This window comes from Castor canadensis, chromosome 6 (assembly GCF_047511655.1).
Source record: "Castor canadensis chromosome 6, mCasCan1.hap1v2, whole genome shotgun sequence".
NCBI lineage: Eukaryota > Metazoa > Chordata > Mammalia > Rodentia > Castoridae > Castor > Castor canadensis.
Genome location: NC_133391.1, coordinates 147,028,825 through 147,053,014, shown reverse-complemented (window position 1 = coordinate 147,053,014; position 24,190 = coordinate 147,028,825). Strand labels below are relative to the sequence as shown.

The following is a 24,190-nucleotide window of genomic DNA, read 5'->3' as shown; positions in this document are numbered from 1 at the left end:
AACTCTTGTGTATATTGTAGGGTAGCACAAATGAATAAATATATTAATGTGGTTGGGAGTCATTTACTGGGGGAGAAGGAAATGCAAATGCAGAGTAAGGGGAAGAGAGGAGGAGCACTGTAGTTTCCAACTGGAATTGGAGTTGGTAGAAGCACATGATTTAAAATGGTCATAACACCTCCAGCAGTGAGCAAACTTAACACCCACATCTTGGTTTCTAAGTTCCCTTTCCCTCAAAAAGGAGCAGGTCTTCTTCTAGAAATGCTTGATTCTAAAGCCAAGAGAGAGAAAGCAGAGGTAAGCCCAGAATGTCTTACGCTGGAGACTAAGGAAGTGTACCCGGAATGGGACATTCACAAGTCCTCAAAACCCAGCTTATCAAGCCTGCCAGCTTGGAAAAATTTGAGTCTTCAAAAGGAGTAACGGTGATAGATTTCACATGTTGAATCTATTTTTAAAAATTCATGTATGTATATTGAGTTTACAAAAAAGTTGGAAATGCTTCATTACAGGAGAATATGAGTTAATACAAATGCAAATGGCACAAGAATTAGAGATAGAAAATCACAGTTCTGCGACCAACAGTGTAATACGTGGTCTGTACAGAATCATAAATAGATTCCAAATCCATGGGTGAATGACTGTTGCAGACAGAATATCCACTCTGTCTCAGTCACACTCTGCAGATTACTTAATTAATTTAAAAAAGGAAACGGTACTTTCCAGTGGAAAAATCTGGTAATGCCACCTGACCAAATGATGACACTCTTAAGATCACTGGAAAATAGGACAACTGACATTTTGCCTCTTAATGTGATATACTGAGAAGAATGTAGCCTTATCTTTGTAGTAGTATTGCTACAAATGTTTAACTTGTTTCTAATCATTTGACAAGACAGCCGAATTATGAGACAGTCTACAAAAAAAAGCACCAAACTGTCCAAAAACTAGGGAACTGTTTTAGTCAAAGAGATTAAAAAGATAAGTAAATGCAACATGTAGTCCTTGATGGTATCCCTTATGGGAAGTTACAAATAAAGGAATGACTGGTAAATTTGAAGGCAGACTGTATAACAAACAGTTACCAGTGTTAAGTTCTGTAGTATGATGAAGATCATGGATCTCTTAGAGAATGATTTTGTTCTTAGGAGATAACATGGCAAAGACTCATCTGCCTGCAACTTACTTCCAGACAATTCTGGGGGAGAACGTGTATTATATTCAGAGAGAGAGAGAGTGTGTGCTCAGGAGCTTGCAGGTGTGCAAGTGTGGCAGATAGTTGTACTTTAGTGAAGGTATATTTGACAGACATCTTTTTTGTGGGACTGGGGTTTGAACTCAGTGCTTTGCTCTTGAGAAGAAGGCACTCTACCGATTGAGCCGCACCTCCAGTCCGATATCTTTGTTATATAATGCCTATTTGTGGTGGTTGTTTTTCCTGACTGTAAAAGTAGTAGTTGGTCATTACTGATTATTTGGAAAATATAGAAATGTAAATACCATCTTTAATTCTACTATTGAGATTATTTAATATTAAATTGTGTTTGGAGTCCAATAAATTGCATTTTCTCAGATAGTTGAATAAATATCTTTAGAAATATGATTTTAAGAACTTCATCAATTTCCTTCATATATTCAGCCATTCACTTATTAAACATTTGGGTTGTTTCCAGTTTTTCTCTAAATTCAAGATCTCTTAATAATTTTTATTCATTTTATTTATTTTGGTAGTACTGGGGGTTGACTCATGTCCTCAAGCTTGCTACACAAGCATTCTACCACTTGAACCATGCTATCAGTGCTTGAGCATCTATTCTTAACCTGCTTCTCCTTTTTGTTTCCTGAGGTCTACTCCTACTAGAGTTGGTGGGGGAATGTTACTAATTTATTGTAGCTATTTGGCAAAATAAGAAGCCATTATTACCAGATAGCTTTGATTTGTAAAGGTATTTATGTTTTATTACGTAGAATTTTGATGACAACTTCAATGAAAATGGAACTGAAGAAGGAGTAAAGATGGATCCAGAAGATACTAATAGCTTAAATGAAGACAATGCCAAAGAATTGGGAGACAGTCCCCAAGAAAATGTGACCATTGAACCATGTGATGATCTAAAAAGTGAAGCTAAACAGTAAGTCAAAGTTGCAATTATTTTCTCATTACTGAATATTGATAGAATAATTTTCATATGTCACATCTCCTTTTCACAACTGAGTGAGTTAGATGTAGAGTGTTTATGTATAGATATACATGCATAGACACACATGTATACAGCTGAGGTGTGCTGTAAAGAAAATATCAGAGGAGTGCATTCAGAGACATTTCAACCCCATGACCAATATACTGTGATGCAGTTCCACTTTTTCCTACCTTTGTCCTTGACACTCACATGAGAACAAGGCTGCTGCTGAGCCTGTTTTCCCATCCCACTCTCCAGGAGCATAGCTATCCAAATCTTTATGTTTAAGACAGTGAGGCTGCATTCACCCCACAGTGTTGTCAGGGCCTCGGTCAACTTGGGACCTTCCTACTCACAGGAGCCCTGGAATCTTTGTGCTGCCCAAGGCTATGGTGGTAAGCTAGTAATGAAAAATGCATTATAATATTTTTTATTTTTCTCATTGCACTGTGGAACTATTGAAGTATTTTCACAGATTAGATCAGGTTCAAGAAGTTAATATTTTGGGGCAACTAAATTCATAGATTATTCATGATTTAGTACTGGTTGTTTATGAAGATGGTCTGCTTCAGTAAGTGTATTAAGTGCTTTGCTTTTTATAAAAGATACTGTATTCGTTCAGAGATATTTTAGGAGTACTGTTTTGGCTTTTGTTTCTTCTGTTTTAAGTAGATTCTTTAATTTTGTGCCAAATTTGCTTTTTAAGTTGCTTTTTAAAGTTGTTCATTTGAGATGTGAAGATTTAAATTAATTAGCCAGCAAAATATATCTTACTTCTTAAGTGTCTTGAAAGCAAGATACCAATTAAAAAGGGTACATTATTTTTGTATTCTGAATAATTTATTTTCCAGTGTTCCAAAACCCAAAGGAAAGAAAACCAAAGATATGAAAAAGTCTGTTAAAGTACCTGCTGAGCCACAAACAGTGGTAGGTCAAAATCATATTTGCGTCTCTTTAGTGGGCTTTGTTTAAGCAGTGTAGTGTCCTAAGGATGTAAGTGTGTATTAGGTGAAGTCTACTCCAAAGATGCATCACTTTTACATAATGAACATGGGATTTATGTATGTGCTGCTATCTTATCTTTTTTCTTCAAAGTACAAAGAAGCACATTAGAAATGCTGGATACTAGAACAATGACTATTCGATTTCCTTTACTTTGCAATCTGAGACTTAGGTGGTCAGAGTTACATGTGTCAATTCTGAAGATTAATTGTGAAGCACAAACTGTTTTTGTGCTGTGGTCCATGTGGTACATGCCATCAAAACTCTCAGGATCCTTAGAGTTGATTGTGTTGGTTGATTTGGCTTAACTTTTAAGAACAGCTGCTTTTGTTGGACCTGTTTTGGTAACTACTTTGTTAAAGTGTCTTTATTTTGCATGTATTTGATGTTTACTCTTGACATTAAAACATAAAACATTATTCTCAGATGATACCACTTGCTTTTATTTGTGTTTTTTCCCTCTCCCTCTCAGAGTGATGTTCTTATCAGCTGTACAACCTGCCACAGTGAGTTTCCATCCCGGAATAAACTTTTTGACCACCTAAAGGCCACAGGCCATGCAAGAGCCCCTCCATCAGCATCATCAAACAGCTTAACAAGTACTCGAAGCAAGAAAGAAAAACGTAAAACCAGATAGAAAATCTGCTAATCCTTTTTTTTTTTTTTAAACTGTCTCTAGATTTTGAAACCAAAAACTGAACTGAAATCACCTAAAGAGTTAAAATTTCAGTGATCTGCAATTTATTGCATTGTGGAAGATTATTTTTTATCTTGTAAAGACATTTTTTTTGTTTAATATATATTTTTTAAACATTTCACTAGTGATTGAATTCTACTTCTGCCATCTGAATTGACTTGAATGTCTCAGCACAGGTAAATATTGTAAAGCGTGTATCTTCTCATGTGGACAGAAATGTACAGGGTGAATTAAATTATTTTAACACATACATATCCCCCTTCCTGCTTTATTTTCTGAATTTCACATTAAGCGTTTTTATTTAATGCTTTTTAGATTTTGTATGATCTCAAAAATTGAGATCTTAAAGTCATCATGGGTTTTTTTCCTACTTAACACCATACTCTAGTTCTTATTTTAAAATTACTTGTAAATAATCTAGGGCTGTGTGTCATGGCACATGTCTTTAATCTCAGCTACTCAAGAGGCAGAGATTGAGAGGTTTACAGTTTGATGCCAGCTCACGTAAAAAGTTAGCAAGACCCCATTTCAACAAAACAAGCTAGGTGTGGTGATACATGTCTGTAATCCCTGCAGGAGGTGGTAAGTAGGATCACAGTCCAAGCCAGCTTGGACAAAAATGTGAAACCTTATCTGAAAAAAACTAAAGCAAAAAGGGATAGAGAGTATGGCTTAGGTGGTACAGCAACTATGTAGTTTGCTCCCTAAATCTACTTCTTAAGAGGAAAACATGCCATGGGTAAAATACCATTTTTAGTGCAGCACAGACATTTAATTTTATTTGAGTTAAAATATTCTAAATTACAGAAGCACACATTTGACACTGATCTCATTAAAAGTCATTGTAACTACCTACCTTGATGAAAGTTAACCTAGCTATGAAGATGCATCGAATTAGGGCTCTGGAAGGAGAGCCTAAGAGAAATCCCATCTTCTTTCTACAATTAGGGCTTCTCTAAAACCCAGTTGGGTTTGTGTTTCAAAACAGAAGCAGTATCCTTAGCTTCAGGTAAATATTTTGCCAATCCTAACTTTGGTTGTGAAGGAGAAGGAGAACTGTGCACAGGTAGTGGGAGATCGGTCACATTGTCAGAGTGCCTGTCCTGTTGATTGCTCATAAGGCAATAAAAATCTACAGACTTACAGAAGACTTTTTTTCAGAAACTTTCATTTTCTCTAAATCCTCCCTCACCAAATTTCCAGATGGGAAAGTACTTCAGTATTTGTAGGAGATTGTACAGGAAATGAAATTCTTACAGTAAACTATTGTTTCATAATAGAATACCTCCAAACTTGAGGGTGCTGTATTATGGAGCTAATTCTAGCCTAACCTTCAATATAAAACAATAAATTGAACCTTTTTAGCCCTGTGGATGAGTTCCTAACATATCTTTTGCATGCTGCAAGTTCAGTTTCCTATAACAAGTAATGCTGAAGTATCTCTGTTGGATACAGCCCATTCCTTGTCAGTTAAATTTGCCTGATGTCTTGCTACTAAAATTATGGGGTTGAAAAGGGAAAGTACAGATTGCCAGATCTCTTGCTCCATAGAAGAGGAAGCTGAGCTCAGGGCAATATGAGCTCCACAGCAACCACTGGTTAGGGGCTACTGCCATGACAGGGACAGGGCAGATTCCTGGATTCAACTCAGTAACTCTTTCATCACATCCCAAAATTTATTGTCTGGGGTGGGGAGGGAGGAGATTACTTTAAAGAAGAATCAAGAAAAGATTATTTATTTCTTTTGAGACATTGTCTTGCTTTGTAGCCCAGGCCAGCCTCCACCTCCCAAGTTCTGGGATTACAGATGTGTACCACCACACCTGGCTGAATCAAGGTAATTTTGAAGAGCAAGATAGCAATAGAGTTGTCCTGTCAGTATCAAAGAATTTCATAAAGCTCTAACAGGTAAAGCAATGTGTGATGAGTGCCGGTGTGGGTCAGTAGATCCCTGGAGAGAATACAGAGCCCCGCAGCAGGCTATGTGTATGGGAACATGCTTGCTGACTGCAGTGAGCTGTCTTTACTAAGTAAGTACTGCCTTATACCCTTACCCCAAAACAAGCTACATGGATTAAAGACCTACATAAGTAAAGCAAAACTTATAAATATGAACCTGAGAGATTATCTTCATGATTTTTAGAAAGGAAGGATTTGTTTAAAATAAGACACAGAAACACCATAACACTTGAAGGAAACAAGACTGGGTGTCATAGTTAACACTAGAGTTCTTTTGTAGAATAAAGATAGACTGTAGCCTGGAGGAAATGTTTGTAGGACATACAACTGAAAAAAGGATTAGCATCCAGAATATATTTAAAAAAAATTTTTTTTTAATTAGCATAATTAATAATAGAGGGTTTTATTTTGATAGCTCTGAAGAGGCGTACAATGAACTTTGAACAAGTTCGCCTCCATTATATTCTCATACTTCCCCTTAGTATCCTTTCCCTCTTGTTTTGCTTGACCTGATGATCTCAAGTTCCATCCATTTTCCTATAAATGACATAATTTCATTTTTCTTTATGGCTGAGTAATATTCCGTGTGTGTGTGTGTGTGTGTGTGTGTGTGTGTACATACATGCATGTACCATATTTGTTTATCTGTTCATCAGTTGTTGGTTATTTGGTACCTCAGCTGATTCCACAGTATGGCTGTTGTGAATAGAACTATAATAAATATTCATTTACAGGTATCTCTTTTATATATTGATTTATACTCCTTCAGATATATGCCCAAGAGTAGTATGGCAGGGTCATATGGTAGGTCTATTTTTACATGTGCAGAAACTTTTAAATTTGCCGTCCCATTTGTTAATTCTTGCTTTTCCTTCTTGTGCTACTAGAGTCCTATTTAGAAAATAATTACTTATGCCTATATTGTCCAGAGTTTTTCTGTGGTAGTTTCAATGTTTCGGATTTTACACTAAGATCTTTGGTCTATTTGAAGTTGATTTCTGTTGAAGGTGAGAAATAGGGGTCTAGTTTCAGTCTTTTGCATGTAAATAGCCACTTTCCCAACTTACTGGTTGAGTTGAAGTTTTTTTTTTTTTTCCTGTGTATGTTTTCAGTTCCTTTGTCAAAAATCAGATGGCTGTAGTTGTTTGGTTTTATTCTGTTTATTGATCATTGTGTCTGTTTTTGTGCCAGTACCATGCTGTTTTTGTTACTATAACAGTGTAGTATAATTTGAAGTCTGGTATTGTGATAGCTCAATGTTGCTCCTTTTGCTTAGGATTACTTTAGATTACTTTGGATTGGTTTTTCTATTTCTGCAAAGAATGACATTGGAATTTTAATGTGCATTATGTTGAATCTCTAAATTCCTTTTGGTAGTATAGCTATTTTTATAATATTATTTCTGCCAATCCATGAATATGGGAAGGATTTCCATCTTCTAGCATTTTCTTAATTTCTTTCTTCAAGGTTTTATAGTTTTCATTGTAGAGATCTTTCACCTCCTTGGCTAAATTTATAGCTAGGTATATTTTCTAGGCTATTATTAATGGAATTGTTTTCCTTATTTCTTCCTCAGCCTGCCATTGTTGGGATATAGAGTGCTGATTTTTTTTTTTATGTTGATCTTATATCCTTCTGTGTTGCTGAAAGTCTTATCACATCTAGGAGTTTTTTGGTGAAATTTTTAGGGTCTTTTAAGTATAAAATCATCTCATCTGAAAATAGGGGTAATTTGACTTCTTCCTTTGCTAGTTGAATCCCTATTATTTCTTTCTCTTGCCTTATTGTTTTGGCTAGGAGCAGAATACCTCTTAAAGCAGTCATAACAACCTTCTACAAAATTAATAAGAAAATGAAAGCCATGCATTAGGACAGCAGTTCTCAAACTTTCTGGTTCCAAGACCCCTTTATACATTTAAAAATTGAGACCCAAAAGAATTTTTGAAAGTTTTATCTATTCATATTTACTTTATTAGAATTAAAACTGAGAAAATTAAAAAATATGAGCTTATTAAAAATAATACAGGCTAAATGACAATTATGGAAAATAAAAGTTTAATGAAAAGAATAGTATTGTTTTACATTAAAAAATTTTTTTTGATTCTAAGATTTGAACACTTGTCCTTAGGCTTGCTAGGCAGGCACTCTACCACTTGAGCCATGCCTCCAATTCTTTTTGCTTTAGTTATTTTTCAAATAGTGTTTTAGTTTCTACCCAGGTCAAGCTGACTGTGACCCTGCTACTTACACCTCTTGCATAGCTGGCATGACATGTACATGTCACTGTGCTCTGCTTAAAAAAAGCTCTTTAATGTTTAGCTTAAAGTAGAATAGAGCTGGACCCTCAGACCTGCTCCTGCATTCAAGACTGTTGTTATGTGGTTGGGTAAAATATGTGAAGGTAATCCAGCATCATGTAGCTAGCTAATGAGAAAGAGAGAACCTTGTCGATTCCCTGAATGTGTGTCAGGAGGACCTGCCCCTGTGACCTCTCACCAGGGTACTCAGACCATACTTAGAACTGCTGCATTCAAGAGTCATATAAAATTCAAATGCTCAAAAAATGTGAGATGTTCTTTGTCAACTTATGCTCATGCTTTCAGGTTGGCAAAAGGTAATTATTTTCACAAGTGAGACTGGAGACATGGAAACACACTCAGTTTTGGAGTAAAAATTGGTTCAGTTTGGTAATATCTAAGAAAATGGGTGATATGGATACCCTGTGACCCAGCAATTCTCACCATACACCTAGAGCCCCATTTCTCACAATGTGCTGTGTAGATCAGAAACACAGGCTCCAGCTGAGGACTGCATTAGAAAAGCTACTCTCAGATGCCACCTGGACCTGCTAAGTCAGTCTGGGGGGTAACTAGATTTCTTAGATGACTACTGCCCATCAACAGTTGAGAAATCCATGCACATGTGTACCAGGAGATGTACAGGATGCTCACAGCCAGGTTGTTTACCTTGGAAAAATTTTTGAGAAACAAAAATGAACTTAGTCTATAATATCAATGTCCATAGCTAGCCCTGGAAACAATATTGAATGAAGTTAAGCTGTCAAGGAAGTTGAAAGTATACCATTTACACAGCTTTAAAAAATATTATGTTGAAAGGGCTGGGGATATAGCTCAGTAGTTAGAGCATTTGCCTAGCATGTACAAGGCCCTGGGTTCGGTCCCCAGTGCTACAAAACAAACAAAAAACTGTTGAGCATTATTTATATAGAGAAACAGGAACGTCAATAGGAAAGAGATTCAGGAAAAGCAATTGCTTCAAGAAATGGGAAGAAAGGAATGTAACTGGGTAGGGCTACAAAAAGGACGGCTGAATGTGTTTTTTGCTTTTACTCTGAAGGGAGAAGTTAGCATCTTTATTCTGGATGGTGACTACTTTTTATTTCTTACATATTCTATAAACACATTGTGGCAGAGGCTTGAAAATTGTCTCAATGTTCAGTCTCCCTTTTAGAAGTCTGGCTTGTAGTGGAGCACAAAGTACACAAAGCCACTTAGAATATAAAGATTACTTCCCCATCCTTCCTTGCGATTAGCTATCAGTCAGCTCTGTCCAGTGATCTGAGTGACTTTTTCAAGAAATGTCCATAAAGATAAGGTTATGTCCTTATCCATTCCTTCTGCCAGCTTATGAGGTAAGGACTGGAACTATGGTCCTACAATTTTCTTTATTTAATCTTTTTTTTAATACTCCAAACAACGAAGTAATTTGAAGGAAAATCAGTGAGTAAATTGATCCTAGAGTACGTTAAAAGTGTTATTGTATATTTATAGTATGTATTAAAATTCTTCCTGGCTCAAATGAACTATTTTTTTCTAGATAAAGCTGGAAGCTGCCTTGAAATTCAGTGATCCTTAATTATGGTAAAAGAATCTGATTCTGTACAGATCATTACTTTGCCATTAAAAGTAGGCAGGCTTCAACCTTGATGTCCATATCAATACTAAGTGCCTTCTATGAGCAGTAAAGTTTCAAATTCTCCTTTACACTACAAGTCATTTGATTTTTGAGAAACTTTCTAATAAGTTCTGAAAAGAAAAAGGTCATAGAAACTCAGCATCTAGACGAAGTAGCATATAGTTTACCTTTCTGGATATTTTCTTATTTTAAAATTTAATGAGAATCCTATTTTTGTGAGTCCAATAGTAACAGTTGTTTTTAGCATATTTATGAAGCACAATTTTCAACCATCCTGTCCATCAGTGAAATTGGGTCTTTTGTTGAGCGACTGCAGTCAGAGCTGACCATTCCTCAGCTAGAACATTCTAGAAGGGTGCCTGTGCTGGCTGGAAGTTTATCTGAGTGACTATAGGAACTTTGGCTACTAGATTGTGTACCTGTGGTTCCAGAGAAGCCCAAGAGTTGATTAGCCGTGCCCTCTTGTATCATGCTCTGCCTGTCCAGACACATCGGCTCACTTTGAAGTCCTCTTTCATTGGCAAATGTATTAATTTTCTGTCACTGTGACTTATACCTAAGGTAAACAGCTTAAAAGGAGGGGAGATCTATTTTGGTTCATGGTTTCAGTCCGTGGTTGCTTGGCTCCATTGTTTTGGGGCTTTGGTAAGGCAGAACACCGTGGCTGGAGCATGTGTAGAGCAAAGCTGCCTATCTCATTGTGGCCAGGAAGCAAAAAAGAAGGGGTTGGGCCCCAATATCTCCTTTAAGGGCATGCCTCCAATGATCTAACTGCTCACTTGACCCACCTCCTAAAGTTTCCACCACCTTCCAGTAGCACCACAGGCTGGCTGCCTAGCCATTAACACATGGAGCCCTTGGGGCACATTCCAAGTCCAAACTATAGGAGCAGCTTTTCCTCCTTAAGAACATCTCTGCACTGATTTCACTGTTCTTAACTTGCACAATGATAACGTTTTTCCTAACTATGAAATTGACCTGTTGGAAAGTACATTTCCAGTATCTTAGAAATGATTTACATTTCTGGCAAGATTGTTAGGTACAATTTGTCACTTTTCTGTTTTGCAGTTTAAAACAATCTTCATTTTCCAGAAAAGAACAGCAGGTTTTCAGAAGCTAGTTTCATTTTTGTTAGTTGGTAATTGTTTCAATAATGGAATTATAAAGTTCTTTTTGTGAAACAGTCAGAATAATATAAAGAAGGCAAACATCAGACTACAACAAAATGAAGATAAACTATGCTAAAGAACCCAATGAAGCCCACAAGAACACTCTGAAAGAAGAAATCCAGCAAGTAATCAATAAGAATTTTATAGAGATGATACTGGATATGGTCAACCAAAATGTACAGGAGACACTCAAGAAATTCCAAGACAACAATAGAGAATTTGAGAAAGCACAAGGACAAATAAACGAAACTATAGAAGCACCAAAGTGAAAATGAAAATGATAAAGAGATAAATGAACGCAGGACAAAAATAGACAATATTAAAGAGGAAGGGACTCAGGATATGGAAAACCTCAGAGAAAAAGATGAAACAGAAATGCAAAACAAAATGGAAGGCCAATCCAGCTGACTAGAATAAGCAGAAGACAGAATCTCAGAACTTGAAGATGAACTGGTAACTAAAGGAAAAAACTGAAGAACTATTAGTTAAACAACTCAAGACCTGTGAAAAGAAAATGCAAGAACTCACTGACTCCATCAAAAGACCAAATCTGAGAATCATGGGCATTGAAGAAGAAGAGGTGCAAGCAAAGGGAATGTGTAATATAGTCAACAAAATAATTACAGAAAATTTCCCAAATCTAGAGAAATCTATTCCCATACAGGAACAGGAAGCCTCCAGAACACCAAACAGACCTGATCAAACTAGAACTAACCCATGACATACCATCATTAAAACAAGTACACAGATTAGAGAAAGAATATTGAAGACTGAAAGAGAGAAAAAACAAATAGCATACAAAGAAAACCCATCAAAATCACAGCAGACTTCTCAACAGAAACATTAAAAGCAAGAAGAGCTTGGGGTGAGGTCTTCCGTGCACTGAATGAAAATAGCTTCAACACTAAAATACTCTACCCAGCAAAACTATCATTCAAAATAGATGGAGCAATAAAAGTCTTCCATGATAAGCAGAATCCAAAACAATATGTGACCACAAAGCCACCGCTACAAAATATTTTTCGAGGGAGTCCGCACACAGAAAGTGAAACCCAACATAACCATGAAAGGGCAGTCAGTACCAAACTAATGGAAAAGAAAAAGCAAGAAAGTAGAGAGTAACATTGATTTAGCTACACACAATCAAACCCTCAAACAACTAAGACAACTAAATGACAGGAATCACCACATACCTGTCAATACTAACAGTTAATGTTTACAGACTTAATTCCCCCATCAAAAGGCATGGTTTTGATGCCAGAAAATCATCAGAGACCACGTTGAGAACTTATATTCAAATAAATTCGAAAATCTTAAAGGAATAGACAGATTTCTAGATACATATGATCATCCAAAACTGAACCAAGAGGATATTAATCACCTGAATAGATCTATAACACAAAATGAAATTGAAGCAGCAATCAAGAGTCTTCCCAAAAAGAAAAGTCCAGGACTTGATGGATTCGCTTATGAATTCTGTCAGACCTTTAAAGAAGAACTGATACCAACCCTCCTTAAACTGTACTACAAAATAGAAAGGGAAGGAAAACTGCCTAACATTTTATGAACACTTATCCCAAAACCAGGCAAAGACACCTCCTAAAAGGAGAACTAGAGGCCAATCTCCTTCATGAACATTGATGCAAAAATCCTCATAAAATAATGGCAAACCAAATTCAACAACACATCAAAAAGATCATTCACCACAACCAATTAGGCTTCATCTCAGGAATGCAGGGATGGTTCAACATACAAAAATCAATAAATGTAATACACCACATTAACAGAAGCAAAGACAAAAACCACTTGATCATCTCAATAGATGCAGAAAAAGCTTTTGATAAGATCCAACACCATTTCATGATGAAAGCTCTATGAAAACTAGGAATAGAAGGAAAGTACCTCAACATTATAAAAGCTATATATGACAAACCTACAGCCAGCATTATACTTAATGGAGAAAAACTGAAACCATTCCCTCTAAAATCAGGAACCAGACAAGGATGCCCACTATCTCCACTCCTATTCAACATAGTACTGGAATTCCTAGCCAGAGCAATTAAGCAAGAAGAAGGAATAAAAGGAATACAAATAGGTAAAGAAACTGTCAAAATATCCCTATTTGCAGATGATATGATCCTATACCTTAAAGACCCAAAACACTCTACTCAAAAGCTCCTAGACACCATGAACAGCTATACCAAGGTAGCAGGATATAAAATCAGCATGGAAAAATCATTAGCATTTCTACACACTAATAATGAACAAACTGAAAAAGAATATATGAAAACAATTCCATTTACAATAACCTCAAAAAAAAATCAAATAGCTAGTGTATTTGAACCCTAGGTATTTGAAAGGATGTGATCGACCTCTACAAGGAAACCTATAAACTTCTGAAGAAAGAGGTTGAGGAAGACTATAGAAAGTGGAGAGATCTCCCATGCTCATGGATTGATAGAATCAACATAGTAAAAATGTCTATACTCACAAAAGCAATCTACATGTTTAATGCAATTCCCATTAAAATTCAATGACATTCATCAAAGAGATTGAAAAATCTACCGTTAAATTTATTTGGAAACACAAGAGGCCACAAATAGCCAAGGCGATACTCAGTCAAAAGAACAATGCTGGAGGTATCACAATACCCGACTTCAAACTTTATTACAAAGCAATAACAATAAAAACGCATGGTACTGGCACAAAAACAGACATGAAGCCCAGTGGAACAGAATAGAGGACCCAGATATGAAGCCACACAAGTATAACCAACTTGTCTTTGACAAAGGCGCTAAAAATACATGATGGAGAAAAGACAGCCTCTTCAACAAAAACTGCTGGGAAAACTGGTTAGCAGTCTGCAAAAAACTGAAACTAGATCAATGTATATCACCCTATACAAATATTAACTCAAAATGGATCAAGGATCTTCATATCAGACCCCAAACTCTAAAGTTGATACAGGAAAGAGCAGGAAATACTCTGGAATTAGTAGATATAGTTAAGAACTTTCTCAATGGAATCCCAGCAGCACAGCAACTAAGAGATAGCATAGATAATTGGGACTTCATAAAACTAAAAAGCTTCTGCTCAACAAAAGAAATGGTCTCTAAACTTGAAGAGAACACCCACAGAGTGGGAGAAAATATTTGCCAGCTACACATCAGACAAAGGACTGATAACCAGAATATATAGAGAACTCAAAAAACTAAATTCTCCCAAAATTAATAAACCAATAAAGAAATGGGCAAGTGAACTACACAGAACTTTCTCAAAAGAAGAAATTCAAATGGCCAAAAAACACATGAAAAAATGCTCACCATCTCTAGCAATAAAGGAAATGCAAATTAAAACCATACTAAGATTCCACCTCACCCTGTTAGAATAGCCATCATTAGCAACACCACTAACAACAGGTGTTGTTGAGGATGTGGGGAAAAAGGAACCCTTTTATACTGCTGGTGGGAATGAGAACTAGTACAACCACTCTGGAAAAAAATTTGGAGGCTACTTAAAAATCTAAACTAGATTTTAACCATATGATCCATCAGTACCACTTAAAAATCTAAACATAGATTTTAACCATATGATCCATCAGTACCACTCTTGGGGATATACCCAAAAGACTGTGACACAGGTTACTCCAGAGGCACCTGCACACCCATGTTTATTTCAGCAGTATTCACAATAGCCAAGTTATGGAAACAGCCAAGATGCCCCACTACTGACGAATGGTTAAGAAAATGTGGTATTTATACATAATGGAATTTTACGGAGCCACGAAGAATGAAATGTTATTATTCGCTGGTAAATGGGTGAATTTGGAGAACATCATTCTGAGTGAGGTTAGCCTGGCCCAAAAGACCAAAAATCGGATGTTCTCCCTCATACGCAGACATTAGATCAAGGGCAAACACAACAAGGGGATTGAACTTTGATCACAAGATAAAAGCGAGAGCATACAAGGGAGGTATGAGGATAGGTAAGACACCGAAAAAATTAGCTAGCATTTGTTGCCCTCAACGCAGAGAAACTAAAGCAGATATCTTAAAAGCAACTGAGGCCAATAGGAGAAGGGAACCAGGAACTAGAGAAAAGGTTAGATCAAAAAGAATTAACCTAGAAGGTAACACACATGCACAGGAAATTAATGTGAGTCAACTCCCTGTATAGCTATCCTTATCTCAATTAGCAAAAACCCTTGGTCCTTCCTATTATTGCTTATATTCTCTCTTCAACACAATTAGAGATAAGGGCAAAATGGTTTCTGCCTGGTAGCAAGGGGGTAGCTGGGGAGAGGGAGGGGGCGAGGTAGGTAATGGTGGGGGGACGGAGTGAAGGGGGCAGAAATGACCCAAACATTGTATGCAGATATGAAAAAAAAAAAGGCAAATATCTCCTGGAATCCCAAGTGCATAAACATTTTAATGTCTATTCCCCCAAAATTATTTCTAGGCAGATAGGTTTTATAAACTTGAACTAGTCTTCTTGATACTGTTTTCAAATTTGCTTTCCCATGCAGTATACCTGTTCAATATCAATTAATATCAATATCATTTTAAAGACTGTGATAATTTCCCATAATTTAATCAATGCCCTCTTAATGATTATTTAGACTTTCTAATTTTTTTATCATTACATTCTAATGGACATGCTTATACTTTATGCTGCTCTTACTTGCTCAGAATAAATTTCTCAAGGGGAAATGTTGGACACATGGATTATCCATTTAAAATGTTGATCTCCACTGCCAGATTGCCCTCCTAAAAAAGTGTATCTGCTTAAATTCTAGTAACAGTGTAGGAGACATGATAAGGCCACACTATAAAATCGTTTATAGTCTTTTTTTTTTTTTTTTGGCAGTACCAGGGTTTTGAACTCTGGGCCTCATGCTTTCTGGGTAGGAGCTCTACTACTTGAGCCACACCTCTAGCCCTTATAACACATCTCAAACATTTGAACTCAAGTTTAAACTTGAAAGGAATAAAGTCATTTTGAGTAACCTCATTGTCTTCCTGTACAACAGGTAAGTTTGTCCTTGCTTATCTGCCAGTGACCTCAGGATGCTCTCCTTGTGACAAATGTGACAAATTTGGGCCTTTGGTCAGGGACCATCCCATCCAACAATCTGAGCATGGGAGCCTCACAGAAGCCAAGAGCAACCCAGTATTTAGGAGTTTACTATAATTCCAGAATGTTAGCACAAATAAGAAAATGCCTTAATTATTTCAAGCTGCAATCTGCTTATTTTTGTTTCTTTACTTCACAAAAAGCAAGAGTAAACAACCAATGTTGGAAGCTCCTTTTGAGGGCATGGTTTTGTTTTGCTTTTATAGTCTTGTGTTAAAGGGTCTCACTTGTCAGGGTCCTTCCCTGCCAAGGATGTTGGACATGTCCATTCTTGGCAGAGAAACAGGGGTTGGGAGCCTGCATCAAAGACAAAGTTCAAGTTCTCTCAGTTAAGTACTGCATGCATCAGCCTCTCCAGTCTTAAATTACATTTTGAAAGGATGACACCCATACAGATAGGAGATCACTGCAAGAGGTTTTGTGGAGAAATGCCTTTATCTAAAGCAGGTGGGCCTGTGTGCAGCCCCTTGCTGCTGTTACATACATTCTGCCTTCACATCTCCCTGAGAGGATTATGCAACTAGAGAATGCATCCTTGGTGCCCCCTTAGCTTCCAGTGTTCACTACCTGATTCTGGAGGCTAGAGCTGCACTCAGAGGACAAGGACTCAGATTCACTCTTCCCAAACTAATCCAAGTAACCCCTCCTGGTTTCTTCCTCATGCCGCTTCCCAAAGATCCTGTTCTCAAATATAATTGGTAACTGATTAAGTCCTCATAAATGACAGCAGTTTGAAAACCAAGGTAAGTATGTAAGGGGTCTCAAAGGCAGTGATGGCTATACCCTTCATTTGTACTTAAGGGAAAGGTGAAAAAAAAATCAGGGTAAGGAGAGTTGGTCTACAGGATTGACAAGGTTTGTTAACTAGCCATATTTCATTAGAGCTATGCACCTGAGCTTAAATTGGAGGTGATACCTTTTTTGTAGGTTAGTTGCTAAGATCATATGCAATATTAACTGCAAGAAGCCTACTAGAGTGCTTGACACACAAGTGCCTAATAGAGTTTCTATCCATTCCAGTTCTGTTTTCCCTCTGGAGTGCACCAAGAAATGTGGGTTTAGTTGCCAGTGTTTACCCATATTTCCCTGTCAGAGGGGCTTTCCTTTGCAGATACCAGTTTCTTCACCATTCTCTTAAGAGCCAACCCAGGTGACCTGCCTTGATTCTGTGAGGCCTCTTAACCCACAACCTTTGCAAAAGCAATTCTGTCTACATAGGGTCTCTAGCTCCTAATCAGTTTCCTGAAGAGTGCTTAGAAACTGGACTGTGGGTCTGAGCACAACAGAAACCTGTGTAAAAATGTGTTCCTCTACTCAAGACTTGGAAGCTTCTTTGCTTTTGAAATGTCACCGAGTCCCTGTGATCCTCAGCCAAGAATAGGCATATTTAAAAACAGAGAAATATTTAACACTTGCTGTTAGGCTGCCTTGTGTGGGCCTGTAACCTATGAAATTGTTCTGTGTGGAACTGGTGACTGCACTTCATAGAAAAGAGCTTAGACTTTGCAAGAAGACCTGAATCCCAGCTGCCACTCACCTCCTGCTGTTTACTTCACAGGCCTCACCCTCTGTAAAGTGAGGGTAATGGTATTAATTTCATATTGCTGCTGTAACACTTGTTGACTTAAGACCATTTGAATTTACTTACAGTTCTAAAGTGTCCTGAAGTGGGTGTCTGAGCTAAACTCAAGGTGTTGGCAGTGCTGGTTCCTTGGGGAGAATCCATCTCCTTGCCTTTTCCACCTTCTAGAAGCTGCTTGTGTTCCTTCACCTGTGGCCCCTAACATCTTCAGAGCCTGCAGTGACTGGTGCCAGGGTAGACAGGGTAGGTGAGTACATCCTGATGAGAACACAGAGTCCAGAAGGAGGCCATGCATACATAAGGATGTGCTTGTTGACAGAGTGTGGAAAACTATCTTTAGTGTGAAACATACCCTATACCTTCCCCCCCAAAAAAAACCACATGGGTAAAGATGTACATATGAAAAGCAAAACTTAAATGATAATCTGTAAGATCATCTGGAAGCTTTTGCAAAAGGGAAGAATTTCTTTAAAATAAGATATGAAAACATAATAATTACTAGAAAGAGGACTGCATCACACTTAAGACTTCTGTAGGACAAAAGACAACATAAGTAAAAAGACAAGCTGCAGACTGGAGAAAAGGTGTACAGGACATAGAATTGACAAAGGATTACTGTCCATAATCCATACAAAACAAAGTACCTGCTACAATAATGAGAAAATAGCTGTGCATAAAACAGTAGTTCTCAAACTTTGGTCTCAAGACGCTTTTACGCTATTAAAAATGCACATAGAATTAAAATTGAGCAGTTCAAATAATTTATTAAAAATAATACATATTAGATATAGAAAGTTATTTTTCAAAACACTGAGAAGAGTACCATTGTTTTACATTTTTACAGTGACAAGGCTGTTGCTTTCATTTCACTTCTCTGATTCTGACCTTCCATTACAAAGACCCCAGTAATTACAAAACTGGACCCACCTGGGTCATCAGGGATAATCTTGCCATCTTAGGATCTTCAAAATTGTGTGTATCTCTCTCTCTTGCTCTCTCTCTCTCTCTTTCTCTCTCTTTCCTCTCTGTCTCAGACACTACCACTAGACACACTCCCAGACAAAAGTCCCTTTTGTCAAGTGAAGAAACATATTCACAGGTTTTAGGACTTAGGAGGTAGATATCTTTGGAATAGAAACTGCATTATTTTGTCCACCATAGCACCTATCTCACTCAAAGGTGCACAAGGTCAAGTGATAATAACAGGGACTTAGAGGCTGCTTTTGCTAAAAAGCACTGACTCTTCACTTGAGTCCACAGATGCCCAATAAATAAGAACAAGAAAAACTTGACATCTCTGCCTTCATTTTGTATGTCTCCCACCTTAAGACTTTGGGTCAGATTCTGGTTTAACTGCACATAGGCATGTTAATCACTTAAGGAGCATTCAGCTAAAGCTGGTAATCTTTCTTCAAGACTGAAGACAGAGAAAAGAGTAAGGTATTTTCAAGATTTGCTGGGACATCATAGTAGATGTCAGCTTTTAAAACATCCTATTCCAGACATCCATAGTAATGACTACAAGTCTCCAGTCATTGGCCCAAACCTGACAGTGACTGTTGGTCTTGGTGGGCAGATCACCCCATGATGAGCCTGAGCCTGCCCTTTAGGCAGGAGCAATCATCTCATGATGGGAACAAGATTGCCCCCACAAGTGATGATGACTTCCCTGTAGCTTTGCAGGGAAAGTACTTCTTGTACCTTCCTGAGATAATGATCAGTGAGACCACAGTTTGATCAAGACTCCTCCTAAATGACCCAAGCATTGTATGCATATATGAGTAATAAAAAAAAATTAAAATTAAAAAATTTTAAAAAATAATAAATAAAAAGACTCCTCCTTAACTATACAGCAGTGCTGGGTATGGTGTTGAAACCAGGTCCTGTGCATGCTAGGTAAGTACTCTGGAAGCTATACCCTCAGCCCTTGTTTTGTTTTGTATTTTGAGACAATTTCACAATGTAGTTTAGACCTCTCTGTGTAGCCCAGCTGGCCTTGAACTCACAATCTTCTTGCCTCAGCCTCTAGGGTGCTGGGCTTACAGGATGCACTACCACATCCAGCTTGATTATGCTTCTTTCCCTCTTTCTATATAAAATCTTGGAGCTCATATCAGTACTCTTGAAAATGGGGTTGAGGATACTTGATCCTCCTTGTCTTCCTTATAGAACTTTATTGAATAACTTCCTTTTCTGCTTTTCACCATTGTCTTTTGCATTTGTTTTTTGGGGGGAGAGCTAGATTTAATTTTTGGATCTCTCCCAAGTCCAACAAATTCTAGGCCCCCTCTGGCCTAGAACTCTGATAACAATCATATCTATAAAGCTAGGGTGCTCAGACTTGTACAAACTGCTCTCTTGACAAGTCTGAGGCTTCAATTACCCACAAAGTGCTTTTAGGACAGAAAAGATTCTTGTCTTCCTTTTCACCTGCTAGAACTACATGTAGTACATGCTTAATAAATTCTTCCTGAACCAAACACCAAACCAAATACCAATACTTAGAGCACAAGAGGGTTTTGGCTGCTCATTGTGTTAGGCTCTATAGAAAATAAATGGGCATCAGCAATCCATTTTGGGGATATTTCAAATGCTGACTCCTGTGTGGTGCCACTTGCATTTGTGCTGATGGGACAATTCCAATAGGCACTTGCATTCAGTAGTGCCAAGGTCGTCTGTGTTTATACAACACAAAGCTATCTAATGAGCAATCATGGCTCTCTAGCAATAATACAAGACAGACTCATACTTGCTGATACATATTCAATGAGAAGGTAAACCTTTAAAACTTCCTGAAAACCCAAATCATGGGTTTTGTGCTTGTGTAGTGTCCTCCATCAGGCTCTGGCTTGAACACAGTTTCCTCTACAGTACTGAAAAAGCTCCTCTTAAGTAAAATCAGCAGCTTTGGGGATTCAGGAAGCACTTAGTTTTAAAGGAAATTTTTCCAGATTTTATGTATTTTTCTCAAACTTTCCCATATCTTAATAGGAAGCAGAATCAAAGCAGCATGATAACAGTACAAATTGTAGAAATAACTCACTGATTTTCCAGTCCCCGTGTTTAGTTCTAAGTGGAGGCTCATCAACTAGGGAAACTGTCCAGGCTCTCTCTACTCCTAGAGGAAAATGTGTGGCTGTTAGATTGGGAGACTTCTGAGAGGAGATGGGCATGTGTGACTCACGCCTGCCTCTTTCCTCCTTCTCTGGGTTGACCTTGTCTTCCTTTGCAGTGTAATGCTGTGGTCTGATCCAGACTCACAGGAGGTAGTGAAGTAGATAAGGCTCAGGGGGCAGAAGACAAGGAGCGTAAGTGGAGCAGGGGAGGCCTGTGGCTATACAGTGTTGCTGTGACTGGGTGGTCTCTGTTTCACCCTGAGGTTTTATATTAGGAAGTAATTATTTCTAAAAGTCTTTAACCAGCAGTAATATAGCTAATATTTTGATGTCCATTTTCTTTAATCCATTTTCTTTTAATTGGTTTAGAAATCAGGTGGAAAAAAGAATTCTATATACTGGGCTCTCCCAAGGTTCAGTGGTCCAAGGGTAACTTTTGCAATCATAATTTTTAATAGTGACATGTTTTTGCTATGAATAATAGAAATTAACTTTGGTTATTTAGGCAAGACCAATTTCAACAAAGACAGGAACTAGAACAGCAGCACTACAGGCCTTAGTAACAGGACACCATAAAAATACATATTACTTCCTTTTAAAAAGGTACTCAAGCTCACTCAAATAAGGAAGATCAAAATTATACTTGCAAAGAGATGTTATTTTCTTATTCGACTTATTCATCTGCAAAACATTCTCTGTTAAGAAGGTGTAAAAACAGACAACCTTTAAAAATTGCAAATACGTATGTCTTTGATTCCAAAATTATAATTCTAGGCATATATCACACTTGTGTAGAAGGATTTTTATTTGTAACACTTTTGTAAGAGGAAAATATTCTAAATACTTAAATTCTCCTTATGAATAGATAATAATTTATGGTACAAAATGATCTGTAATATAATTTCAACCAAAACATGATATATATGTACTTGAAGGACCTCTAACAGTGGCTTACCCAGTGAGTTGAATCAGACTATGGGAAGAAGAGGCAAGGGCTGGGGAGTTTCATGGTATCCCCTTTTGTGCTTTTGGAATTTCATACCAGCTTCACATATTGATTATTTTCATGATGTTGTTCTTATAGAAGGAAGAATGGTAAAAATGAATCCTCCCTTGCAAGATTCCTTACCTTAATGCCCAGAACCAGTGAAGATGATGAAAATATCACTCCTTGATAAGGCATAGTTGACCTTAAGATTATCTGTATGGGGCTAATCTAATCACACAAGTACTTAAAAGCCTAGAATTTTCATTGGCTGCTGTCAGAAGAGAAAGTTAGAGAGATTCTGGTGAATGAGAAGGATTAGAGAATCACTGTTGTCTCTGAACATTAAGGAGATCACATGCCAAGGAATGTGACAGCCAGCAAGGAGAAAAGGACCTCAGACCTATAGCCACAAAAAAGATGAGTTTTGCCAATAACCTGAATGAGTTTCAAAGATGATCCTTCTGTGTAGACTGAGATAAGAGCTCAGGCTTGTGAGAACTCATGCAGAGAACCAGCTAATCTGTGTTAGTCACTTTTTGTCACCATGACAAAACAGCTAAGGAAATCAATTTAAAGGAGGAATGATTCATTTTGACTTATGGTTTCAGAGGTGTCAGTCCTGGTCAGTCAGCTCCATTGCTTTGTCCCCAAGGAAAGGCAGAATATCATGGTGGCAGGAGTGCGTGGCAGAGGAGTATGCTCATCTCATGGTGGCTATGTATCAGAGAACCCAGGGAGAAAAGGTTAGGGAAAGCTATACCTTCCCAAGGCATGCCCCCAGTACCCAGTTCCTCCAGCTAGGCTCTACTTCCTAATAGTCCATTCAGCTATGAACATGTCAGTGGATTAACTGATGGGTTAGTGCCTGATGATCCAATCACCTGTCAATAGTGCCACCAGCTGGGGACCGAGTCTTCAATACATGAGCCTTTTGAGGGATACTTCATATCCAAATCATAAGATCTACATTTCCTTTCTACACTCTTAGGGTCTCTGGCTGGGACTACGGATTAAACTGGCATAAGATAGACTAATAGGAGAAAATCATAGAAATATTGCTAAGTGGTTTTTACATATGAATTGGAGTTCTCACAAGAAAAACAAAGACCCAAAGAAGCAATTAGGGCTGAAAGCTCCTATACTAGGTTGGACAAAGAGTAGTATACTATGAAAATGTGACAAGATCAAGGGTTTTGGCTAGGTCAGTTAATTGTGGAAAAGTAAGTAGGAAGACAAGAGTTAGTTTAGCAAGGTTTGTTTGTACAAATTTCTCTCAGCGTCAATTCCCTATCTCTGGTTAAAAGAATGTCCTCCTTTGTGTACAGGAAAGGCATTTTTGACATGGAAGTTTTAGCTCCTGCTTTTGAAAGAAAGCCAATTTCAGATGCCAACTGCAAGTAATGAGTCTCCAGGTTACCCACACTTCTAACTTGGCTACAAATTGAGGGTGTCCATACCCTTCTCAGGTGTGATAATTTGCTCTAATGGCTCACAGAACTCAAAGGAACACTTCTGTTTACTGGTTTCTTATAAAGCATATAAGAGATCTAGACCTTAGATATAATAATATGACATGATCATAAAAATGGGACTATTGGGGGGAGATCAGCGGGAAAGAGGGGCAAGGGAGAGGATGACGGGAGGTGTAAATATTATAAAAGAATATTTTATGTATGCATAAAATAGCAAAAACATAAAAAGGAGGAAGGGTGGTTATGAAAGTAATATAAATAGGGTGAATTTAATCAGAGTACGTTGTATACATGTTGTAAATATTACAATGACACCCCTTTACACAATTTATGCTAATAAATTTTTTTAAAGGATACAGATGAACAACCAGATGAGGAGGTACATATTCGAAATCTGGAAGGGCCTCCAGCACAAGAGTTTCTGTCTCTGTGGAGCTGGGATGTGCCACTCTTCCAGCATGAGGATTCACTCTCCAATCCAGAAGCTATCCAAACTCTACCATTTAGGAATTTTTACAGAGGCTTAATCACATCAGAGAAGAGGAAGAGGGTCTTCAGCTACTTTTCACTTCCTGGATGGAGGATTGGCCTTGGAATTCCAAGTTTCTAATCATGGCTTTGTCTTTCTGGTTGACTGGCCTCCATCCTGAAGATATGCAAGAGTCAACCAAGACTTACCTATTAGAAAAAAAGATGCTCCTATCATCCAGGAAACTTCAAGAATCTAGGGTGTCAGGAACTGGAGTAAAAGAGCAAATATTAGAACAGAACAAAAAATGTTCCTTAATATCCTTATCACTTAGGAAGGGTTTAAGCTCTGTGCCAGGAACTGAGGATGAAGACCAAATATATATTTCTTATTATATCACAATATAACTTTAGTCATCTCTCTTTTCCTTTTTTAAACAAGAACTGAGTGTGAAGGGAGGTGGATAATCTTTTCTAGAAGCTTCCCA

The 24,190-nt window shown here is 37.6% G+C and overlaps 1 protein-coding gene across 2 annotated transcripts in view; it reads left to right on the top strand.

The window, feature by feature from the left end:
• Dnajc21 (DnaJ heat shock protein family (Hsp40) member C21) overlaps positions 1-24,190 on the top strand; it is an 89,510-nt gene that overhangs the window by 19,772 nt on the left and 45,548 nt on the right. Inside the window, exons 10-12 of one of the 2 annotated variants that reach the window (XM_020170477.2) lie at positions 1,969-2,132; positions 3,032-3,107; positions 3,655-5,716. In XM_020170477.2, coding sequence (XP_020026066.1) covers positions 1,969-2,132; positions 3,032-3,107; positions 3,655-3,819 — 405 coding nt within the window. In that variant the 3' untranslated portion in view covers positions 3,820-5,716. Of the gene's footprint in view, positions 1-1,968; positions 2,133-3,031; positions 3,108-3,654; positions 5,717-24,190 lie in introns of those variants that run through there. The other variant, XM_074077634.1, reaches the window with a different exon arrangement.